The 18,862-nt window shown below is 42.5% G+C and overlaps 1 protein-coding gene across 1 annotated transcript in view; it reads left to right on the top strand.

Annotated features, from left to right (window-relative positions):
* Window positions 1-18,862, top strand: part of FOXN1 (forkhead box N1) — a 48,067-nt gene that overhangs the window by 11,956 nt on the left and 17,249 nt on the right. Inside the window, exons 2-3 of the mRNA XM_024105965.3 lie at window positions 14,213-14,361; window positions 15,724-16,227. Of these exons, the coding sequence (XP_023961733.1) occupies window positions 14,239-14,361; window positions 15,724-16,227 (627 nt within the window). The 5' untranslated portion in view covers window positions 14,213-14,238. The remainder of the gene's footprint in view (window positions 1-14,212; window positions 14,362-15,723; window positions 16,228-18,862) is intronic.

Consider the following 18,862-nt stretch of genomic DNA (forward strand, 5'->3'; position numbering starts at 1 on the left):
GTTTAATTGGGTCATTTTCTTGTCTCTGGTTGTCGGCTCTGCTGTTTTAGAGTAGCATTATCTTGGTATATTACTCCGGGCACCTGGCTCCCTAATTCTCCCCAACAGAAGCAAAGACTGTTCACTCAGAGGCATTTGCAATTTTCTTAAGTTTGGGGGAATTGTTCCTTTCTGGATTAGATACCTACATCTTTTGTGCTATGATGTGTTTGTGCATATGACAGGCTCATCACCAGAAGGAATTTTTTAGTGGTGAGAGAGCTCTCTCTTTCCTAAAATCACTGGGGCCTGTCCATAAATGAGAAGAGTTGGGGAATGACATTCATAGTGGGATATAATCTGAGACTCCTCCTGAAACATGACCTGACTGCAAACTCTCTGGATCCCATGGGGTTATATTTGTATTTCTTTTGAAGAAAATGTTGTATCATGAAGAGGTATTTTTAGTTACCCTTAGTGTGGGACAGAGAGGGGAATCTATTGATAACAGACTACAAATACAATAGTAAAATTCACCCATGAGGAATCAACTGATAGATTGCCTGGATACCCAGCAAACAGAAAGGGGACCCAGGGGGACAGTGATGGGGCTCTGGAATTTACAGCTCTATGACTTGACTGTACGGGTCACTCTGGCAAGCAGACCCATCCCTTTGGGCATACAGTCAACCATTCAAGGTGGGAGTATTTATTTTATTATTTTAGAAGTTCTTAAGAAGGCTGAAATATCTCCAAGCCTGGAACAGACAGAGATGGCACTTGCACTTCTGTAAGCGTGCAAGCCTTCATTTATTCCTTGGGTGTGAGTGTGATTGAGAAGGGGTGGGAAGTATTTTTACTGAGGTCTGAGTACATTTTACCTGTCTGCTGTGTAATGGCTACTCTTTATATTTGCCCCTTTGCTTGCTTTCTATAACGCTACTTAGCACAGGGGGTCATAGACAGAAGGTACAAAATGAAGGGCAGCTAATGTCTCACGAACGGTGATTGTATGGTATTGTTGATATAGTGGTCAAAAGTGTGCTGGCTGCCTCCCCAAAGAGCTTATAGTCTAAACAGACAGCACACAGACAAGGGAGGCGGGAGTAGGGTCTGTGCTGTCAGAGCCAGGGCCGGCTCCAGGCACCAGCATAGGAAGCTGGTGCTTGGGGCGGCCAATACAAAGGGGCGGCATTCTGTCCGGTATCGGTGGGAATTCGGCAGTGGGTCCCTCATTCCCTCTCTTCCTCTTTGAGCTGCCGCTGAACAGGAATAGAGGGAGGACCCGCCGTCGAATTGATTGAGCTGCCGCCGAATTGCTGCCGCCGAAGCAGCGTGATTGAGCTGCCGCTGAAGTGCTGCCGCTCGTCTTTTTTTTTTTTTTTTGCCGCTTGGGGTGGCAGAAAAGCTGGAGCCAGCCCTGGTCAGAGCCTTGTTTTTAACCCTTGTCTGTTTGCCACTTATTATTTAGGGTTTAGGGTTTTTTCAAACCCATGTTTATTTGATCTCACTCCTTCTCTTTCTCTCATCAGCACAATGTGGACATCTGATAAGAGTTGAAAGAACTCCTAGCATTTATATTATAATATCTTTCTCCTTCTGAAAATGAAACTTTAGCTTTAGGAATAGGAAGGGCCTTGTTAATAGTTGGGGTTATTCTTCCACATAAATTGGTGCCTCCCCATGGCACCTGTTCCTCCACATTTGGTGCTTTGTGTGAGATTTTTCCATGCATCTCTAGGGATAAGCGACAGAAGCTTATATCCCTCCAAATCCTACAGTGTGCTTCTGGGAGACAGCTGGATTAGTTAGTAGTTGCTAAATGGATGCTGAAAGGCATTTGATCTTGGGAAGTCAAAGTAAATATTTAAGGGTCACCTTTTTTCAAGGGCTTTATCAACAGAAACTAGAAATTTGAGCCAGAATTTCTTCAGTTCTAACCACATGCAATTCCTTGTCTACACTGAGGATTTCAGCCTCCAGTGGCCAGCCACCAGTGCAAAACTCTTGCAAAAACAGGTAAAACCACCAGTGTAAATTGCAGCTTATAGGAGCTTTGCCTGTCCACACTTGGAACTAGTAATGGTGAAGCTACACCAACGGCTGCAATAGGAGCAAATCCCAAATGTAGACAAGGCCTTGAAGACAGCATCTTAAAGAGGACAAGAACTAATGCTAAAAAAAAACAAAAACAAAAATCTCAGAGGTTTAGCACTTGTCCGGGGGAAATTCAGTGTCTATATCTCTGCTGGCTTCTCCCCTTCTTAGTGAACACATCACTGCTCAGTGAATCAGTTGCCCATGTTTTTTTACATATTCAATTTACAACCATACCAATAAAATTCCCAAATCCATTCCCTAGATCAAATAAAGGTAATTACAGAGCTCACTGTGGGCGATTCCCAGTGGGAGGGTGGGAGTGGCCACGGGTGGGGCTGGAAGGTGAATACTGTAAATGCACAACAGAGAAAATGGGAATGTACCACACCCATCGTAAAACATGCTGTCACAGTCAGCAACAGAAATCATTAGGGTGGATCTTTATACACACCTTTCTCATAAAGAAAGAAAGATGGCACAAGATCCCAAGATGAACTCACAAGCCACAGGGAGCTGAGTGTGACTCACTCACTGTGGGAGAGGAGAAAACTGGAGAGGATTATGAGACTGTTGAAGGAGCAATGTCTTCATGTTTTCTGTGAGATCCCTTCCCCTATGGGATGGACTGGGTACATCATATTGCATAGTCTCATAGAGAATTCATTGGCTATGTCTCACATTCGCAGCACCTCAATAGAAGACACCTCAGGTGTGTGACCATACATTCTAACTCCCAGCCCATTCCACGTTACCCTGTGCATCCATCTCAACCTTGTCACAGGACCCAGGCTTCTCCCCACTGCTTTTCTCCTTCCATCTTAACTGCTTTCAGCCCCACCATATGCAATGGCTTCTTCAGCACTGCTTCTGTCCATTGATTCTGGTCAGCCAAAAGACAGTGCTGATGTCTCTTCGGTGTTTCTCTTGCCCATACAATGCCACTCCCAGCCACACTGCAGAGAGAAGTGTTGCTCCTGTCCAACTCCTGGAGAATTCAGTCAGATTCATGCTAGTGAAGATGCAACATTGTTCTCTAAATCTGTTCTGCACTGTTTAAACCTGCCGGCTAAGATGGTTATCCTGGGAATGGCTACACTTCAGCTGGAAGTTTGCCTACCAGCTCAGGCAGACTGACAGGTGGTAGCTGTACTTGAGCTAATGTACTAATAATAGCAATGGGCACATTGCAGCAGGAGTGGTGCAAGGGCTAGACACCCAAGTATGGATCCAGGGGGGTCAAATGGGCTTGTACTTGGGCAGTTAAACCATGCTACCCCCCATGTCCACACTGTTATTTTTAATGCACTAGCTCGAGCAGACGTAGCGTGCAGTCTGTCTACCCGGACTGGGAGACATGCTCCCAGCTATAGGGTAAACATACCCACTAAGGGAAACATTCAAAGTTTCTCTGTCTATTTAGAGTTGGGTCTGATAGCATGGTCAAATCTATAGTATAAAGTAATGAAATCTCACATGGCTCACATTGAAACCAGCACAAATGTGTTCATCTCCAGAATAGGGAAGTGCTGAGCAATGGATGGGGATTTAAAAAATAAATGTATTTAAGAACATAAGAACGGCCATACTGGGTCAGACCAATGGTCCATCTAGCCCAGTATCCTGTCTTCCAACAGTGGCCAATGCCAGGTGCTTCAGAGGGAATGAACAGAACAGGTAATCATCAAGTGATCCATCCCCTGTTGCCCATTCCTAGCTTCTGGCAAACAAAGGCTAGGGACACTTCAGAGCATGGTTTTGCATCTCTGCCTGTCTTGGCTAATAGCCATTGACAGACTTATCCTGCATGAACGTATCTATTTTTTTTTTAATCCTGTTACAATCTTGGCCTTCACAACATCCTCTGGCAAAGAGTTCCACAGGCTGACTGTGCATTATGTGAAGAAATACTGCCTTTTGCTTGTTTTAAATCTGCTGCCTATTAATTCATTTGGCGACCCCTAGTTCTTGAGTTATGAGAAGAAGTAAATAACACTTTCTCATTTACTTTCTCCACACCAGACATGATTTTATAGACCCTATCATATCCTCTCCCCCTTAGTCGTCTCTTTTCCAAGCTGAAAAGTCTTAGTCTTACTAATATCTCCTCGTGTGGAAGCTGTTACATACCCCTAATCATGTTTGTTGGCCTTTTCTGTACCTTTTCCAATTCCAAAATAACTTTTTTTGAGATGGGGTGAACAGATCCCCTGCACCCCCCACTTCCTTCGATTCACCATGACTCTCAGCCAGCTAGTAAAACAGAAGGTTTATTAGACGACAGGAACACACTCCAAAACAGAGCTTGTAGGCACAGACAACAGGACCCCCTCAGTCAGGTCCATCTTGGGGGGCAGGGAGTTTAGACCCCAGCCCTGGAGCTCCCTCCATTTCCCCAGCCAACTCCAAACTGAAACCCCCTCCAGCCCATCCTCTGGCCTTTGTCTCTTTCCCGGGCCAGGAGGTCACCTGATCTCTTTGTTCTCCAACACCTTCAGTTGGCACCTTTGCAGAGGAGGGGCCCAGGCCACCAGTTGCCAGGAGACAGATTGTCAGCCATTCTCTGTGCAGACAGCATCACACTGGCCCCCTAGGGCTCTGCAACAGTCACCCCCCTTATCCCACTACCTAGATACTTAAGAACTGCATAGGGGAAACTGAGGCACCCACACAGTATTCAGAGAAAACATTAAGAACGTTCCCACTTCGTCACAGGAGGAAAGAGAGAGAGGACCAAAAAGAGAGAGAAATGGGTTGGGGAGGACTTGGGGATTGAAGCTCTGTTCAGTGATGCATCGCCTGATGGGTGCTTTGCAAAATGTATGTGGCCCAGATATGGATGACCCTGATGAGAAGAGAGACTAGCAGAGAATCACATGGGGTGCAAGTGGTTTTGGACTAGAAAGAGTGAAAGAGGAAAACCCACAAAAGGTGCAAGGAGCCTAATATGGTGAATGGAATATAAATGGAAATGGAAGCAGGAAGCCGTCTATGAAGGACTTGGTCCAATTTCTGCACAGCTTGCAAAATCTGAAGTCTCCTGTCACTGAAGAATTAAAAAAAAACAACTAAGGAAATTAATTCCCAGGAAAAAAATTCATTACCTGAAAATATCACTTACTTAAGCCAAAAAACAAAAAACAAAAAACAAACAAAAAAAAACCCACCTGAACCAAATGTTGTATTTTTTCTCAAAACACAAATGCTAGAAAGCCAGAAAATTCCAAGTTAAGTTTCTGCTTTGCAAAAAACACACACACACACACACACACACACACACACACACACACACACACACACACACACACACACACACACACACACACCTAAAAACATTCCAAAATATGCAGATGTAGCCAGGGTTCACCAAACAACCTTAACCTGGCCACTGTAACACCACCCTAAGAACAACTGAAAACTGTGATCCCTTATCCATCCATTATACAGGTTTATTTCAAAAGGGACCACAAAAATGGTCCTCTTAATTAACCTGTGTGATGGATGGATAAAAAGTGTATCAGCATTTTTGATTAGTCTCTGGGTGCTGCTACAGGACCAGAATTAAGGGTGCTTGTGTAACTGTGGATTTTCCACTTTTAATTATTTTTATATTTGCTTTTTTTTGTACGGTGTAACCTTGACTTGAAATTTCTAAGCTAACATATGTTTATACAAGATATTCTTACTTTTTTGTTTTGTCTGAAATGATAAATTCTTTCAACTTTCCCCTCTGGTTAATGAAATATTGTGTTTCGGAACAGAGTAGTTATCGCTTCCCGGCTCTTTGAGCTCTGGTCAAGTGAAAAATTCTATTAGTTTCAGAATTACTCACTTAGGCTTTGGTAGTATTTGGGAACAGTAAAGTTCTGGCACAATTGGTGAACATCGCCAAACCTCAAACATCCAGTAAACTTCATAAGGTTAGACTTCAGTTCAGTACGTTTCATGAAAATGAGAGAGATGCTAAACTGTATGAATCTGTGAACTTGGTTCAATGAGGTGGGTGTGGGAAGCAAAACCAGATTAAGACAATCTATGCCCTTAGGCCCACCAACATGGGGCTCCCCTGGGCCCTGACCCTACCCCTTCACTCCCAGAGAGACAGTGGTGTGCACTCCCATGACTTCAGGAGTGGCGGCAGGCCCCCCTCTACCTTGGAAGCAGCATGGCAGCAGAGGAGTACCCTTTCCCTCCCAGAGACAGCTGTGGTGGCAGAGGGATTCCCAGTACTTCTCCCAGCAACTGGGGTGTATCAGCTTGTGTGTGGGGCTGGGCCTGCTACATTCTTCTCTTCCCACTACAAACAAAGTCTGTTGGGGATGGGGTTGGCGAGCCCCTCTCCCCAAGCAGTGAGTCTTGGAAATAACATCCTGCTGAGATGGATGGGGGAAATGCACACCTGTCAGAGCTGTGGCTTCAGGCTGCCTGCAGACTCTGGCAGAAATCCCTCCTTCTCTGACACTCAGGTCAGGTTTTCAAATTCTCTTTGCAACCATGACAGCTAAAAATATACTTTTTAAAAATGAAAGCTGAGTTTCTGATGTGGTCACATAACTCCCATTGATTGGGCCCTAGCCTTGGGTCTATAGTGCCTATGTTTTAATCTATCCCTTGTGAGGAGTAATTGTGTTCAACTGTGTTCAACATATTAAACAATTAACTACCTTTCTGTGGAGTACAGAGTGAGTGAGCAGACTGCTGCCCCCATTAGTGTAATGGAAAGTCCTGCAGCTACCTTTTCAAACACCTTTTAAAAACAGATTTAGAAGAAAAGCACAAGATTCTGGATGCAGTTTGTTGCAGAGGTAGTTGTGATGCATTTTGGGAAAGTTGCACCTGCAGTACATGAAAAACCTGCGGTGAAAACTCCGCTCTCTCCAACTAGGAAAGTGTCCTCTCAGCAGGGATCTGATGTTTTAATAACTCCCAGCCTCTGTTACAGTACAGAGGGAGCATGGCCGGGGTGAGAAAGAGACTGATTGCTTTTGTTTCCACTGGTTATTAGGACACAGTAATTACTCAGTGCCCAGACCTGCATATGGAAAGCACTTACTGACAAACAGCCAATAATTTCTTTTTTTTTTTCCTAATTATCAATGTATGTTTCTACAACAGTAAACTTTAAAAATAATAATAAAAAACAAATTCCAGAAGGGAGTTCTCATTGTAGATGCAACTCACTTCTGCAGCAAGAAGTGAGTTTTATGGAAGCCATCTATCTATTTGGTAAGGCTTTTAGGAAGAACTGGGAGTATAGGGTTTTGGGATGAATAAGTTATACTGATCAACTCAAATGAGAGAATTATTGATAGGTGCAATAAGTAATGAAATAGTATTTTCTAATGCTTTGCCTAGTCTACTTTTAAAAGGCCCAAGCAACAGGACCCCCACCAGTTCCCTTAAGGATTATCCCACACAGGTCAATAATTTTCGTTATTCCTATTTATATTCCCAGATGCCATTCTAAATAATTCTCCTCTCTCACTGGAGTTTACTCCCTTCATATTCTCACAGGGCATTTATCATGTCCCTTCTTAGGATTTGTCTACACGATGGTGAGAATGTGCACTGCAAGCAGTGATTTCTAAAGCGCACTAAGGGTCTTGCACATTAACTGGTCCGTGTAGCCCCTGGTGATTCATCCTAAATGTTCCCTAGTGCGATTTAATTTATGTTAAAGTGCACTAGGAACATTTAGGGCACATTATGGTCTACATGAACCAATTAATGCACAACACATTAGTGCGCTTTAGAAATCATAACCCATTAGTGTGCATTAACCCATTGTTTAGACAAGTCCTTAGTCACTGCCTAGACAACCTGCATGTATTTAGCTCCTTCGAATCTTTACTCATATAGCAGTTCCTCCAGCCTTCTAGTCATTTTAATTGCTCTTCACTGAACTTTCTCAAATTTGCTAATGTCTTTCTGGCATTGAGGTGTCCAAAGTTCAGTGCAATGTTCGTAAGAACATAAGAACAGCCATACTGAGTCAGACCAATGGTCCATCTAACCCAGAGGTCCCCAAACTGTAGGGTGCACCCCTTAGGGGGCGCAGAACATTCAGAGGAGCGCGGCAGCCTTGGCCTGCAGCCACTGCCCCCTTACCTCATCCACATCTCCCACCCTAGAGCCACGGTCCCGCTCCCGGCTCAGGGGACGTGACCCTGAAAAGTTTGGGTACCACTGATGTAACCCAGTATCCTGTCTTCTGACAGTGGCCAATGCCAGATACTTCAGAGGGAATGAACAGAACAGGCAATCATCTAGTGATCCATCCCCTGTCGTCCACTACCAGCTTCTTGCAAACAGAGGCTATGGATACTCAGAGCATGAGGTTGCATTCCTGACCATCTTAGCTAATAGCCATTGATGGACCTGTACTCCAGGAATTTATCTAGTTCTTTTTTGAACTTGTCATAGTTTTTGCCTTCACAACATCCCCTGGCAACGAGTTCCACAGGTTGACTGTGCGTTCCAGGTGTGGTCTCACCAAAATTACATAGATAGGGTCTCCCTGCTCTGACTCAATGCCCAAATCTACACTGCCCTATGGCATTGGAAATTCGTGGCTAACCTGCTGTAATTACCCTTAGGTTTCTGTCCGCATTACTACTGTCCAGGTTTCTTCCTCCTGTTTGAGATTATTTTTCTAAAATTAATCTTGTTTTGTTATTGCCCCACCATAATCATGTGTCTAAGTTCCTTCCTAATGTTTACCTCTAGTGTTATCTGTGCATATCATTAATAATTTGTTTACCCCTCTCCCAAATCACTAATGAAGCTATTAAATGAGACTGGGCTGAACCCCAAACCCTGAAGCACCCCACTAAACTACACCCTTCTTTGATAAATTACCATTTGTCATGACGCTTTGTTTATGTTCACTCTGTTAGTTATCAATTCACATGCCAGGCTCAAATCTAAGCCTATATGTAGTGATCCTCTAGCTGGATCTGCTCAAGCAGACTTCTGGAGCTATGTGGAACCCCAGTGACTTCAACTACCTGCATATAAACGGGTCAAATGGCACAAGGATTACATCAGCAATTTCTTGATACCTTAAGTAATTGCTTTTTGGAACAACTAATGCATGAGGAGATGCTATTCTCAACTTAGTCTTAAATAATATACACAAGTGATTTCAACAAGTACCTATAGTTTCTAGCTACTAACTAACAGTGGCCCCAGTAAAATTAAGTTCAGCACCCTCAGGGGATGAATCATACCAAAAACTAGCAGTGACATTAAACTTTAAAAACAGGAGGTTGTTTTTTTTTTTTTTAAATGAAGACTTGTCAAAATGGTCTAAAGTGAGGAAAATAAAATCCTTAGAGACAGCGTGAAAGCTACTTAAGTGTACTATAACTGAGTCCCAGAAGCAATAGATACCTCTAAACAGAAAAGGAAGCAGGAAGGCAATGAGAAACTGGCATGGTTAAATGGCAAGTTAGGTTTGTGCAAACATATACACATAATTCTACATATTGACATCTGAAAATATGCCTCTTCCAATGTTTTATTAAAAATAGAGAGAACTTTAGTAAGATGGATGTCATACAGGGTGACCAGATAGCAAGTTTGAAAAATCTGGACAATTTTTTCCCCAGGGAGGATGTGGGGGAAAGAGGTGACGGGGGGATATAGTTGGCAATATAAGATAAAGGGGGAAGAGGCGACAGGGGGATAGAGTTGGCAATATAAGATAAAGCCCCTAATATCAAGACGTCTGGTCTCCCTAAAGTCATGGGGCAACAGGTTCCACAACTCAGGGCCCACCACAGCAAAGTACAATCATCAGCCAACCTGAGACACTATCATTTACAATTCAGTAATGTCCGAGTATAGATTTGTCAGGACAGGAGGACTCGAGAAGGAGGTCTTTCATATAGCCTGGCCCTGCTCTCTTCAAAGTTTTAAAAAGCTCTGATTCTTGTTGATACTGTCTCTATTTCTGAAGGTCTCCTATATAGTGATGCACTACTAGGAAGAGACATAGACATGGGAGGCTTTGGTACCAAAATTAGGGTTGCCTCTGAAATGCTAGGAATTTGAGATTGATGAGTGGAAAATATGTCACTCTAAATATCCAGTTGGAAAAGTGGAAATCTAAAATTCCATGGCCCTTCTGAACACTTGCCTATAAAAGGCCGCTGGAAAATATCCCAGATAGTTGTCTCTTTACTGAGAGGTATCAGTGTGAGTTGGAGAGGAAAAAGATGATTTAGTGCTTTGGAGAGGGGGGAGAAGAAAGAAGCACATCACAAAAGCTGGTGTCAAGCTAGGATCAGTACGCTCCTTAAGGCAAGCTGCATGAAGAATGAATTACGAATTGGGGAACATCCAAACACACCTTCCTCTCATGAAAGCTGATCTCAGCCCCAAGGGATACAGAAGGCATTTACAGTAGCACCCAGCATTCAGCACATCTCTGAGTGCTCAGACGGCCCGGTGCCGAGCTCTGGTGAAGTGTGTCGCCGGCAGAGTGTCCTCCAATATCCAGGAAAGACACAAAAACAAGGATTGTTTCAACTATGGCCTGGTGCCAGTGGCTTCAGTCATGCAGAGCTAATAGATCAGCTGCTGCTGCCCAGCTTACCCAAACACTCAGCTGAGGTTACCGTTTCTCGCTTTATTTTATTTATATTTTTAAAGATAATTATCTTATCATGGGAGCCTGGGACTGTCATGCAACATTTACAAAAGCAGAAATAACATGGGATTTGGAGAAATGATTTTAGCTACTCCTAAGGGAATAAGATACGTTTTTTAAAATCAAAGGGTCATTGTTTTCCGTGACAAGTTAGCTCTACCTCTAGGGAGTTCATATCCTTCTGAGTCCCCTCCCTTCCAAGAGCAGCTGGGTCATGTTTATTATACTATACAGTCAAGCCTGCTTATTGTCAGCTTGCACTGAATACAATTTTTTCTCTCTTAAATGGGATTTTCCAATAAATGGAAAGCCAAACCAACTAGGTAGAAGATTTTTTTCCTCAATCCTTTATGGATAAGGAATAATGTCTGTCCCCTCATTACCCATTTTCAAAAATCATAGAAATAACCTTAGAACAAAGAAAAACTACATCAAAGGCATTAATGGTGCACTGATTTTATAGTTTGCATTTAGTGTACCCTCGAATCTGTTCATACGTAGAACCAGTAGTTAATGAAAAACTCGTTTGTTCTGAGTGCTTCAGCCAACATATAGGATTGTTTGAGACAGGAGCAGTGTTTTACAATTGACAATATATAGAAAAATGTTTGACAGTTGTTATTTAACCGGCATATAAGTATGATGTTCATACAAAATAGTTTAATTTAGTGCTGAGAATATACTTTCAAATTAATAGGATATTCCATTAACTACATTTTCTTAAGTGGGCTTGATCATGTTCTGAAAATCTGATTTTAATACAAGTCCTTAAAGGCAATTAACCTGACTAATCTCTAGCACACAAAAACAAGTGAGGGAATGGGGAAAGCACGTGATCGGCACACACACATATTTTCTTGACATGCAGCAGGGAGGGAAGATGCTTTGTGTATATTTTTGGTGGGCGTTCCAAATGCAAGGCAGATAAGGAGACAAAGGCTATGTGCTAGGGGTGTGATTCCCAGCTCGCGTAGACTTACTCATGCAAGCTCTCATTGAGCGCTAAAAGTATTAGTATACTCAGGGTAGCATGGGCAGTGGCAAGAGGCAGCACAGACTAGCTATGCCAAGTACGTGCCCGTAGAATTCGGGCAGGTTTGTACTTGGCACAGTGATAGCTCAGTGGTTTGAGCATTGGCCTGCTAAACCCAGGGTTGTGAGTTCAATCCTTGAGGGGGCCACGTAGGGATCTGGGGCAAAATCAGTACAGGTCCTGCTAGTGAAGGCAGGGGGCTGGACTCGATGACCTTTCAGGGTCCCTTCCAGTTCTATGAGATAGATATATCTCCATATATGAACTCAGTGACAGCTAGCACGAATATGTCTTTGTGAGCTGGGAATCACACCCCTAGCGCAACTGGTTTGACAGTGTATTGTTACTAGGGTTGCTTCTAGTTCAATACTCAATAAGACACTTCCCTGCTCAGGGGAGACTGATTCTAATCTTAAGATGACAGGCAGGCTGTTCCTTTCATGCCAATCTCCAGGAGATAGCAAAACAAAATCCACAGGCTAAGGCTGGTAAAATTTGGCTGCAATTAAGGACATTATATTGGAAAGATCAAACAGTTCGTTTTCCTTATTCACAGTGTACTAACTCCCCATATAATCCAAATGTATTCATTACCATTTTCAGAATGGCAACCCAATGGCTTTCAAATAACTAGACCCTGAATGTCCTGGTTCAGGCAGGACCTTTCCTGACCCATGGCAGGAACTCGATTGTAACGCCTCTGAACACAGGACCTATGGCAGACAGAAAAAGAAGCTGAGGTTTGGATGTTATTTACTAGTGACCCTCAGACAAAGTTCTTCTCTGACTTGCTCACTTTAGTTACATCTCATCAAATTGACTTCTTGGAATCAAGTTACTTCTTATCCTGTATCAGTCTTACTGAGAGAGTCTGTCAAATGCTTCTTAAACACAGTATCACCAGGCCTTTAGTGTAGCTGGACCAATGCTTCTAATCAGATTCAGAATTTTTGGTCCACAAAATGAGGTAATTGGTCAAAATTCAAGTTTACAGCCCGGGTCAGCCACCAAGTGAGAAATGAATATTGAGAACAGGGCTATCAGTGCTGAACATCTACAAATATATCTGATATGTCCAAGTTGTCAGCATTTCCCACCTGCTCCTTTCATCACAGATGTCAATAATTAGAAGCTCCCTCCCTGTCAACCTCCCGATAAGTTGCTCAGAGAGGATCCTGGGCCCAAGACATTTCTGAACTTTAGCTAACATCACTTGTTCCTGATCTAGTAGAGATCTCACACCAGATTTCCATTCCCCAGGGTGTTTTATTCCCTTGGTCAGTGCACATTGCAGCCGACCTACTCATCATGACATAGATTTTGTTCTTTGAACTATAAAGGCAAAAGAAAAGGTTCACATATTAAAATTATATATTGTTTTTAACCAAACCTAATAAACCCTGCAGTTATTTACCTAACGGCCATTTAAACATGTAGCAAAACTCCACTGATTAACTCTTTATGTAAAGACAGGATTTTAAATTTGTACATCTGGAATCCAACTTCCGTAGTTCCAACACAGCTCAGACATGACAGGCTCTCTCTGTAGGACAGCACGTTCAGCACAAGGTCATCTGTGATATATAGGCTAAGCCATCACTATTACTGCCTAAGAGACTCTTAGGGAGGTCACAAAGAGCAAGACCCAGGAGAGCCCATAGCACATAACAAGACATTAGAAGATGAAACTTGCTTCTCTTCACACAAAGCAATAGTATCAGAAATGTCCCAGTTCAAAGGTTAGGGGCAGAGAGGAAGATGTGAGTGATGACACTACATAGCATTAAGTGATGCTGGATCCTTACACATCTCAGCTACATGTAATGATGTAAGGCAGAAGTCAAAAGGTCATGTGCCTTTAACCAACAAAAAAGTGGAAGTGGAAGTATATGACCCCTCCCAATCTAAGCAGTGAAGAGATAAACCTTCCCTTTAAATTGCCCTTCCCAGAATAGTATGGGTTCATCTGCATAAGAGCCTCTCAACAAAGCAGTGTTATTATCCTCAGATAACACCCCCCAAGCAGTGTAGTTTCATCAGTACAAGCATAATCCTCCATGGAAGAGCAGTGCACTCCACAGTAAGCCAGCGTGGCTATCACACCTCTCATCAGAGCACTGTAGATACACCTGTATAACACTTCTCCCTATGCAGAAAGTAATGGGAAAATGCCTGTGTGCTGGTAATTCTGTAGAGTTTTGAGTGGACAGGGTGACTAGACTGGATATCTGCAGTCGGAATCTTCCCCAGAGAATCAGATGATTTATTTCACAATTCCAATTTTAGAAATAGTCACAATCTGAGGGAGAGGAACATTGGTCAGGCAGGTATGCAAATGGTGAAGCCCAAGAGCTTTGTTTGTGACAAGAAAGGCTGTCTGTTTACAGTGGACAGCTTTTTAAAAGCAGATATACACTGATATTCATTGCGGTTTGGTTCCATTACAACAGGATTTCTACCTGGCTGGGACTTGGTAATGGTTTCATTGCTTGAAGATCAACCTAATATTAAGTTCTCTTCTTCTGACACTCTGGAGAGTGACCAACAAGACAACCTCATGCAGACACAAGGGGACCCAAGCTCCCCAGCTCAGCAAACTGTGAGTAAGACATGCAATCTTTTTTCTCCTTTCCAACAAGGACAAGCCCAGCTACAGTGCTTAGCAGTTGGTATACTGGGATTCAGATTTGTCCATCGAAAGAAATAACACAAGAATAAATTCAGAAATCTTTATGGTAACAGAAGGTACCAAGAATGCTGGATTGGTGTACAAGAGCCAACATTTACATTGTATTTCTGAAGTGTCAAAAGCTTGCCCATGGTGCTGAATTGTGAGCCCTCTGGTAACTCTTCTACTGGATTCTCAGTACTCAGGTACAAAAACAGGCAACTTACCTCTCATAGGAATCATAGTTCTTTTACAACTAGGGGTGGTTTTGAAATTATTTTTATACTGTTTCTTTACTGAACCATAGAAATTGGAGAGTCAAAGGATAAACCCATCTTGTCCATCCCCTGCCAATGGAGGATATCACCAAGTGCTTGCTTCAGACTTGGTTGTGACTTTAAGTCATGAAATGAAAGAAATTCTCTGACTGTTACTGCTCACATATTCAACCTGTCAGCTTGCTAAAAAAAGAATGCTGTAATGTTATAGCTCATGATTTTGGCATGTCTATGTCCACCACCTGGTTTGGTACGTTGCATTCAACTACAGTGAAAGCAAATATCATGATTCCAGCATGAAAATTCCAGGTGGTGGATTAACAGTATAGTTGTCCAAACAGCTTGGCACCTCTATGATTTTATAATACTTCTTGGTGAAACAAAAATGGCCTACCTGCAGACATGTTTCGCTTGATTGAAGAATGAAAAGGGAAGGACAGTTATAAAAGAATATTACAATTGGTTTTCATTCATACATCAAGCCAAAAATGGCCCGGAGTTGGATTTGCTTTTTGGATGAGTCCCTGAATGAACAGAATTTCTCTGTGAAAACCAGATTAGGACTGACTGCTGATGTTTAGTTGCAAGAAATGCTCAAATTGGCATCACACATCACGATACATCAGCTTCCCCTTAACATCTCACTACAGTAGCTTACTGAACTAAATGAATACCTTTGATTGTCACAGCAGCAATGGGTGTAGTGCGCCTAATCCATTCAAATTGGACGTGTATTTAGAAAAATTAAAAACTAGGACTCTTGACAAACAAGTTCTTATGTAGATTAGTGATCACTGAAACATTACCATTTTTTTATGACATGCTGCAAGTTCTTCAAGGTCCCTCTCTCTCTGCAGGGAACACTGTATTTTCATGCAGATTTCCCTGAAGGATCTTTCTGAATCTTCAAGTCCTTCCCTGAATATGCTTCTGTAGCCCAGTGTTCACTGTATATTGAAAGTATCAGCTCTTGGAGTTCAATAGTCTTTAAATGTATGTAAATTTTGCCTTGCAGGATAATCCCAGTTTCAGTTGCCAGTCATATGATCCAGACAGCAGGACAGAAAGAAAGAGTTCAGAATCTTCTCACAGCCCAAGCCCCTCTTCTCCAACCCAGGATCAAATCCATGGGAGATTTCCTGCCAACCAAGGAATTCACTCTGGCAAGTGCAAATTTAAAGTCTCTCCCAATGCTGAGAAATTCAGAAGGTATAGCTATGAGGAAAGCACTGCAGGAAACTATGGCAGGTTCCTCAAGAGCAACAGGAACCCCTTCCATCCTTATAAGAGGGAGTTCAGTGAAGATGTCTTCCAAGAAACTCATCCAGCCCTCACATTGGATAATAATTCCTTCAAAAATGCAAGAAGCATTGAGGGTTTTGAAGATCTACCAGGATCTACTGGCACCGGCGAGTCAGAGTCCTTTCCCACACATATTCAGAACATTTCCACAGAACCAACATGGTGCAACAATCTCCAATACAACCTCACAGGCCAAGATCAGAGTTCCCAAGTCATGGTGAGTTACCATACTACAGAGGGCTATCATCAGGGTCCTCAACTACTTTTGGAAATAATTCCTGTTATCCATGGCATAATGGTACCAAGAATTAGTCTTTCAAGGTTGCTGGCGAGAGTTCATAACTGTTATGAACTCTCGCCAGAGTTCATATCTACTACTTTTGTTGCAGTTCCCCATGCAACTCCCTTTCCTCAATTAAAGTTAATTCTCAGAAGTCCATAGAAATAATTTCCCTATAAACCCAATATGTGGACCTGAAATATTCAACTTTCCTGACAACTAAGATTCAGGTAGACCTAACTGAGTGGTGGCTCCCATTTAGTTGGCATGCTAACATGGCAAATTGTACTGCTATATGGCATTCAGAAGGCATGTTCACAAATCGTAATGTTTCATTCCAATACTATAGGCAGCAATAAACGAGCTTCAGGACAATCTAAGATCATATTACTATAAGGAGGTTTGGGCTCTTTATATTTCATGCATGTTTTACCTGCTTTGAGATTGATAAAAGAGTAAATATAAGGAAAGGTATAAAGTCTGTAAACTCCTTTAAATTGCAACTCTTTGAAATCCATTATTTCAATTAAGAGCAGGTTTCCTATCTACATTTCTTCCATTGTTCATCAGAAAAAGAAAGTTTTAAGGCAGAACCCTAGTGACAATGAAAAGACGGTTACCTACCTTTTGTAACTGTTCTTCGCGATGTGTTGCTTATGTCCATTCCAATACGTGTGTGCGCGCCACATGCATGATCGTCGGAAGGTTTTACCCATCTGGTGGGCTGTGGAGCTCTCTGGAGTGGTGCCTTTGTGACAGTGTATATAGGTCCCTGCCCACCCGCTGCCTGCTCAGTTCCTTCTTACTGCCACTGACAGTCATTGGAGCAACTGGTCTCTTGCTTTGCCAGTGTTTCTTAGCGTTTTTCCGTGTATATAGTTATTATTTTTCACTAGATCGTTAGTCAGTTTTATTAGTTAGTACGTTTAAGTTGGGGGGTTTCCCCCCGATATTTTCCCCATCACCAGGGCATGCCGTGGCCCCAAGGGTTCAAGCTCTGCGATAGGTGCAGTAAGCCTGTGCCCAGAGGGGATCCGCACGCTGCTTGTCTAAAGTGCCTGGGAAAGGGTCCTTTGCAAGACAAGTGCACCATCTGCAGAGGCTTCAAGCCCAGAACTAAGAGGGAGAGAGACTATCGAGCTCCTCTTGATGGAGTCTGCTCTCCTGCCTCAACCAGTTTAAGAGCTGGCCTCAGTGCACAGCGCCCTTGCCTCGGTGCGGGACATCTCAGCACCGAGGAAGGACTTGCATAAGGAGCATCGGCACCACTCCCCTACATGGAAGGCCGACTCATCAATGCGGCACTGTTCACAATCCCCGGCCAGGGTCAAATCTCCTCCAAGCAGCCCCCCAGCTTGAAGGGGCAGGGGGTTTTGCTCCCAATATTTTCTCATCCCCAAGGCCAAGGGTGGGCTCAGATTCATATTGTTTCTGACTTACCTGAATATGCTGGTGAAAATAAGATGTGCATGTGACCTTTTAATAATGAATTTTGATTGTTTGTAATTTGCAGTTCTCTCTTGTAAACTTGAAAATTACATTTCCATACTTGTTCTCAGTCTGGCTATTCCTCTTATGCTGCTGAAGCAAAAATGTAGCTTCCTTTTATCACTTATACACTACAGTAGAACATCAGAGTTACGAACAACAGAGTTACAAACTAACTGGTCCACCACATACCTCATTTGGAACTGGAAGTATACAATCAGGCGGCAGCAGAGACAAAAAAAAAAAAGAGTAAATACAATACAGTACTGTTAAACATAAACTACTAAAAATAAATGGAAAGTTTAAAAAAATTGACAAGTTATGGAAACTGTTTCTGTGCTTGTTTCATTTAAATTAAGATGGTTAAAAGCAGCATTTCTCTTCTGCATAGTAAAGTTTCAAAGCTGTATTAAGTCAATGTTCAGTTGTAAACTTTTGAAAGAACCACCATAACATTTAGTTCAGAGTTACAAACAACCTCCATTCCCAAGGTGCTCGTAACTCTGAAGTTCTACTGTATATGCATTCCTTTGAATAGTCCTAAGTGGTTAAAAGACACTGCAAAGGCAGTAGGAGAACACACACTTTTTTGATATATAACACAAAAATATCAGTGATTATTTTTAAAGGGATGTAGCAGATTTAAAAGAAGATATTTAGAACACTGAGGTTGCCCTGCCAGTTTGCATCGGTTGGTAAGGAGCTCAAATCTTAATCAAGTTGCCAGGATCATTTGAAGAATGCCAGCTCTGTGGTTATTAGAAATTATCCCACTTACTCACATATTATGTGTTTAAGCTATTGATCAAATCTGTCCATCAGTCTTTATAACGTAGCAGTATAATTGAAAGGAAAATTGAGGTTGAGCTTCTCTCTTTTTCTGAGGTAATCTCCCTAAATGTATTGCTGCTCTCTGTTCAGTCTTCACTAGTACTGGATTTTGCTTGTTATCTGTTGTTACTCCTGGAAGGATAGCCAAGGATTTTGAATATTCTAACCACGTCAGCATCCCTGAGGCAAGTCTGTAGGACTCTGGCAGCACACTAAGTGAGTGGAACCCTAGACCGAGAGGTGGGCACCAGGG

Source organism: Chrysemys picta, chromosome 19, assembly GCF_011386835.1.
Source record: "Chrysemys picta bellii isolate R12L10 chromosome 19, ASM1138683v2, whole genome shotgun sequence".
Taxonomy (NCBI): Eukaryota; Metazoa; Chordata; order Testudines; family Emydidae; genus Chrysemys; species Chrysemys picta.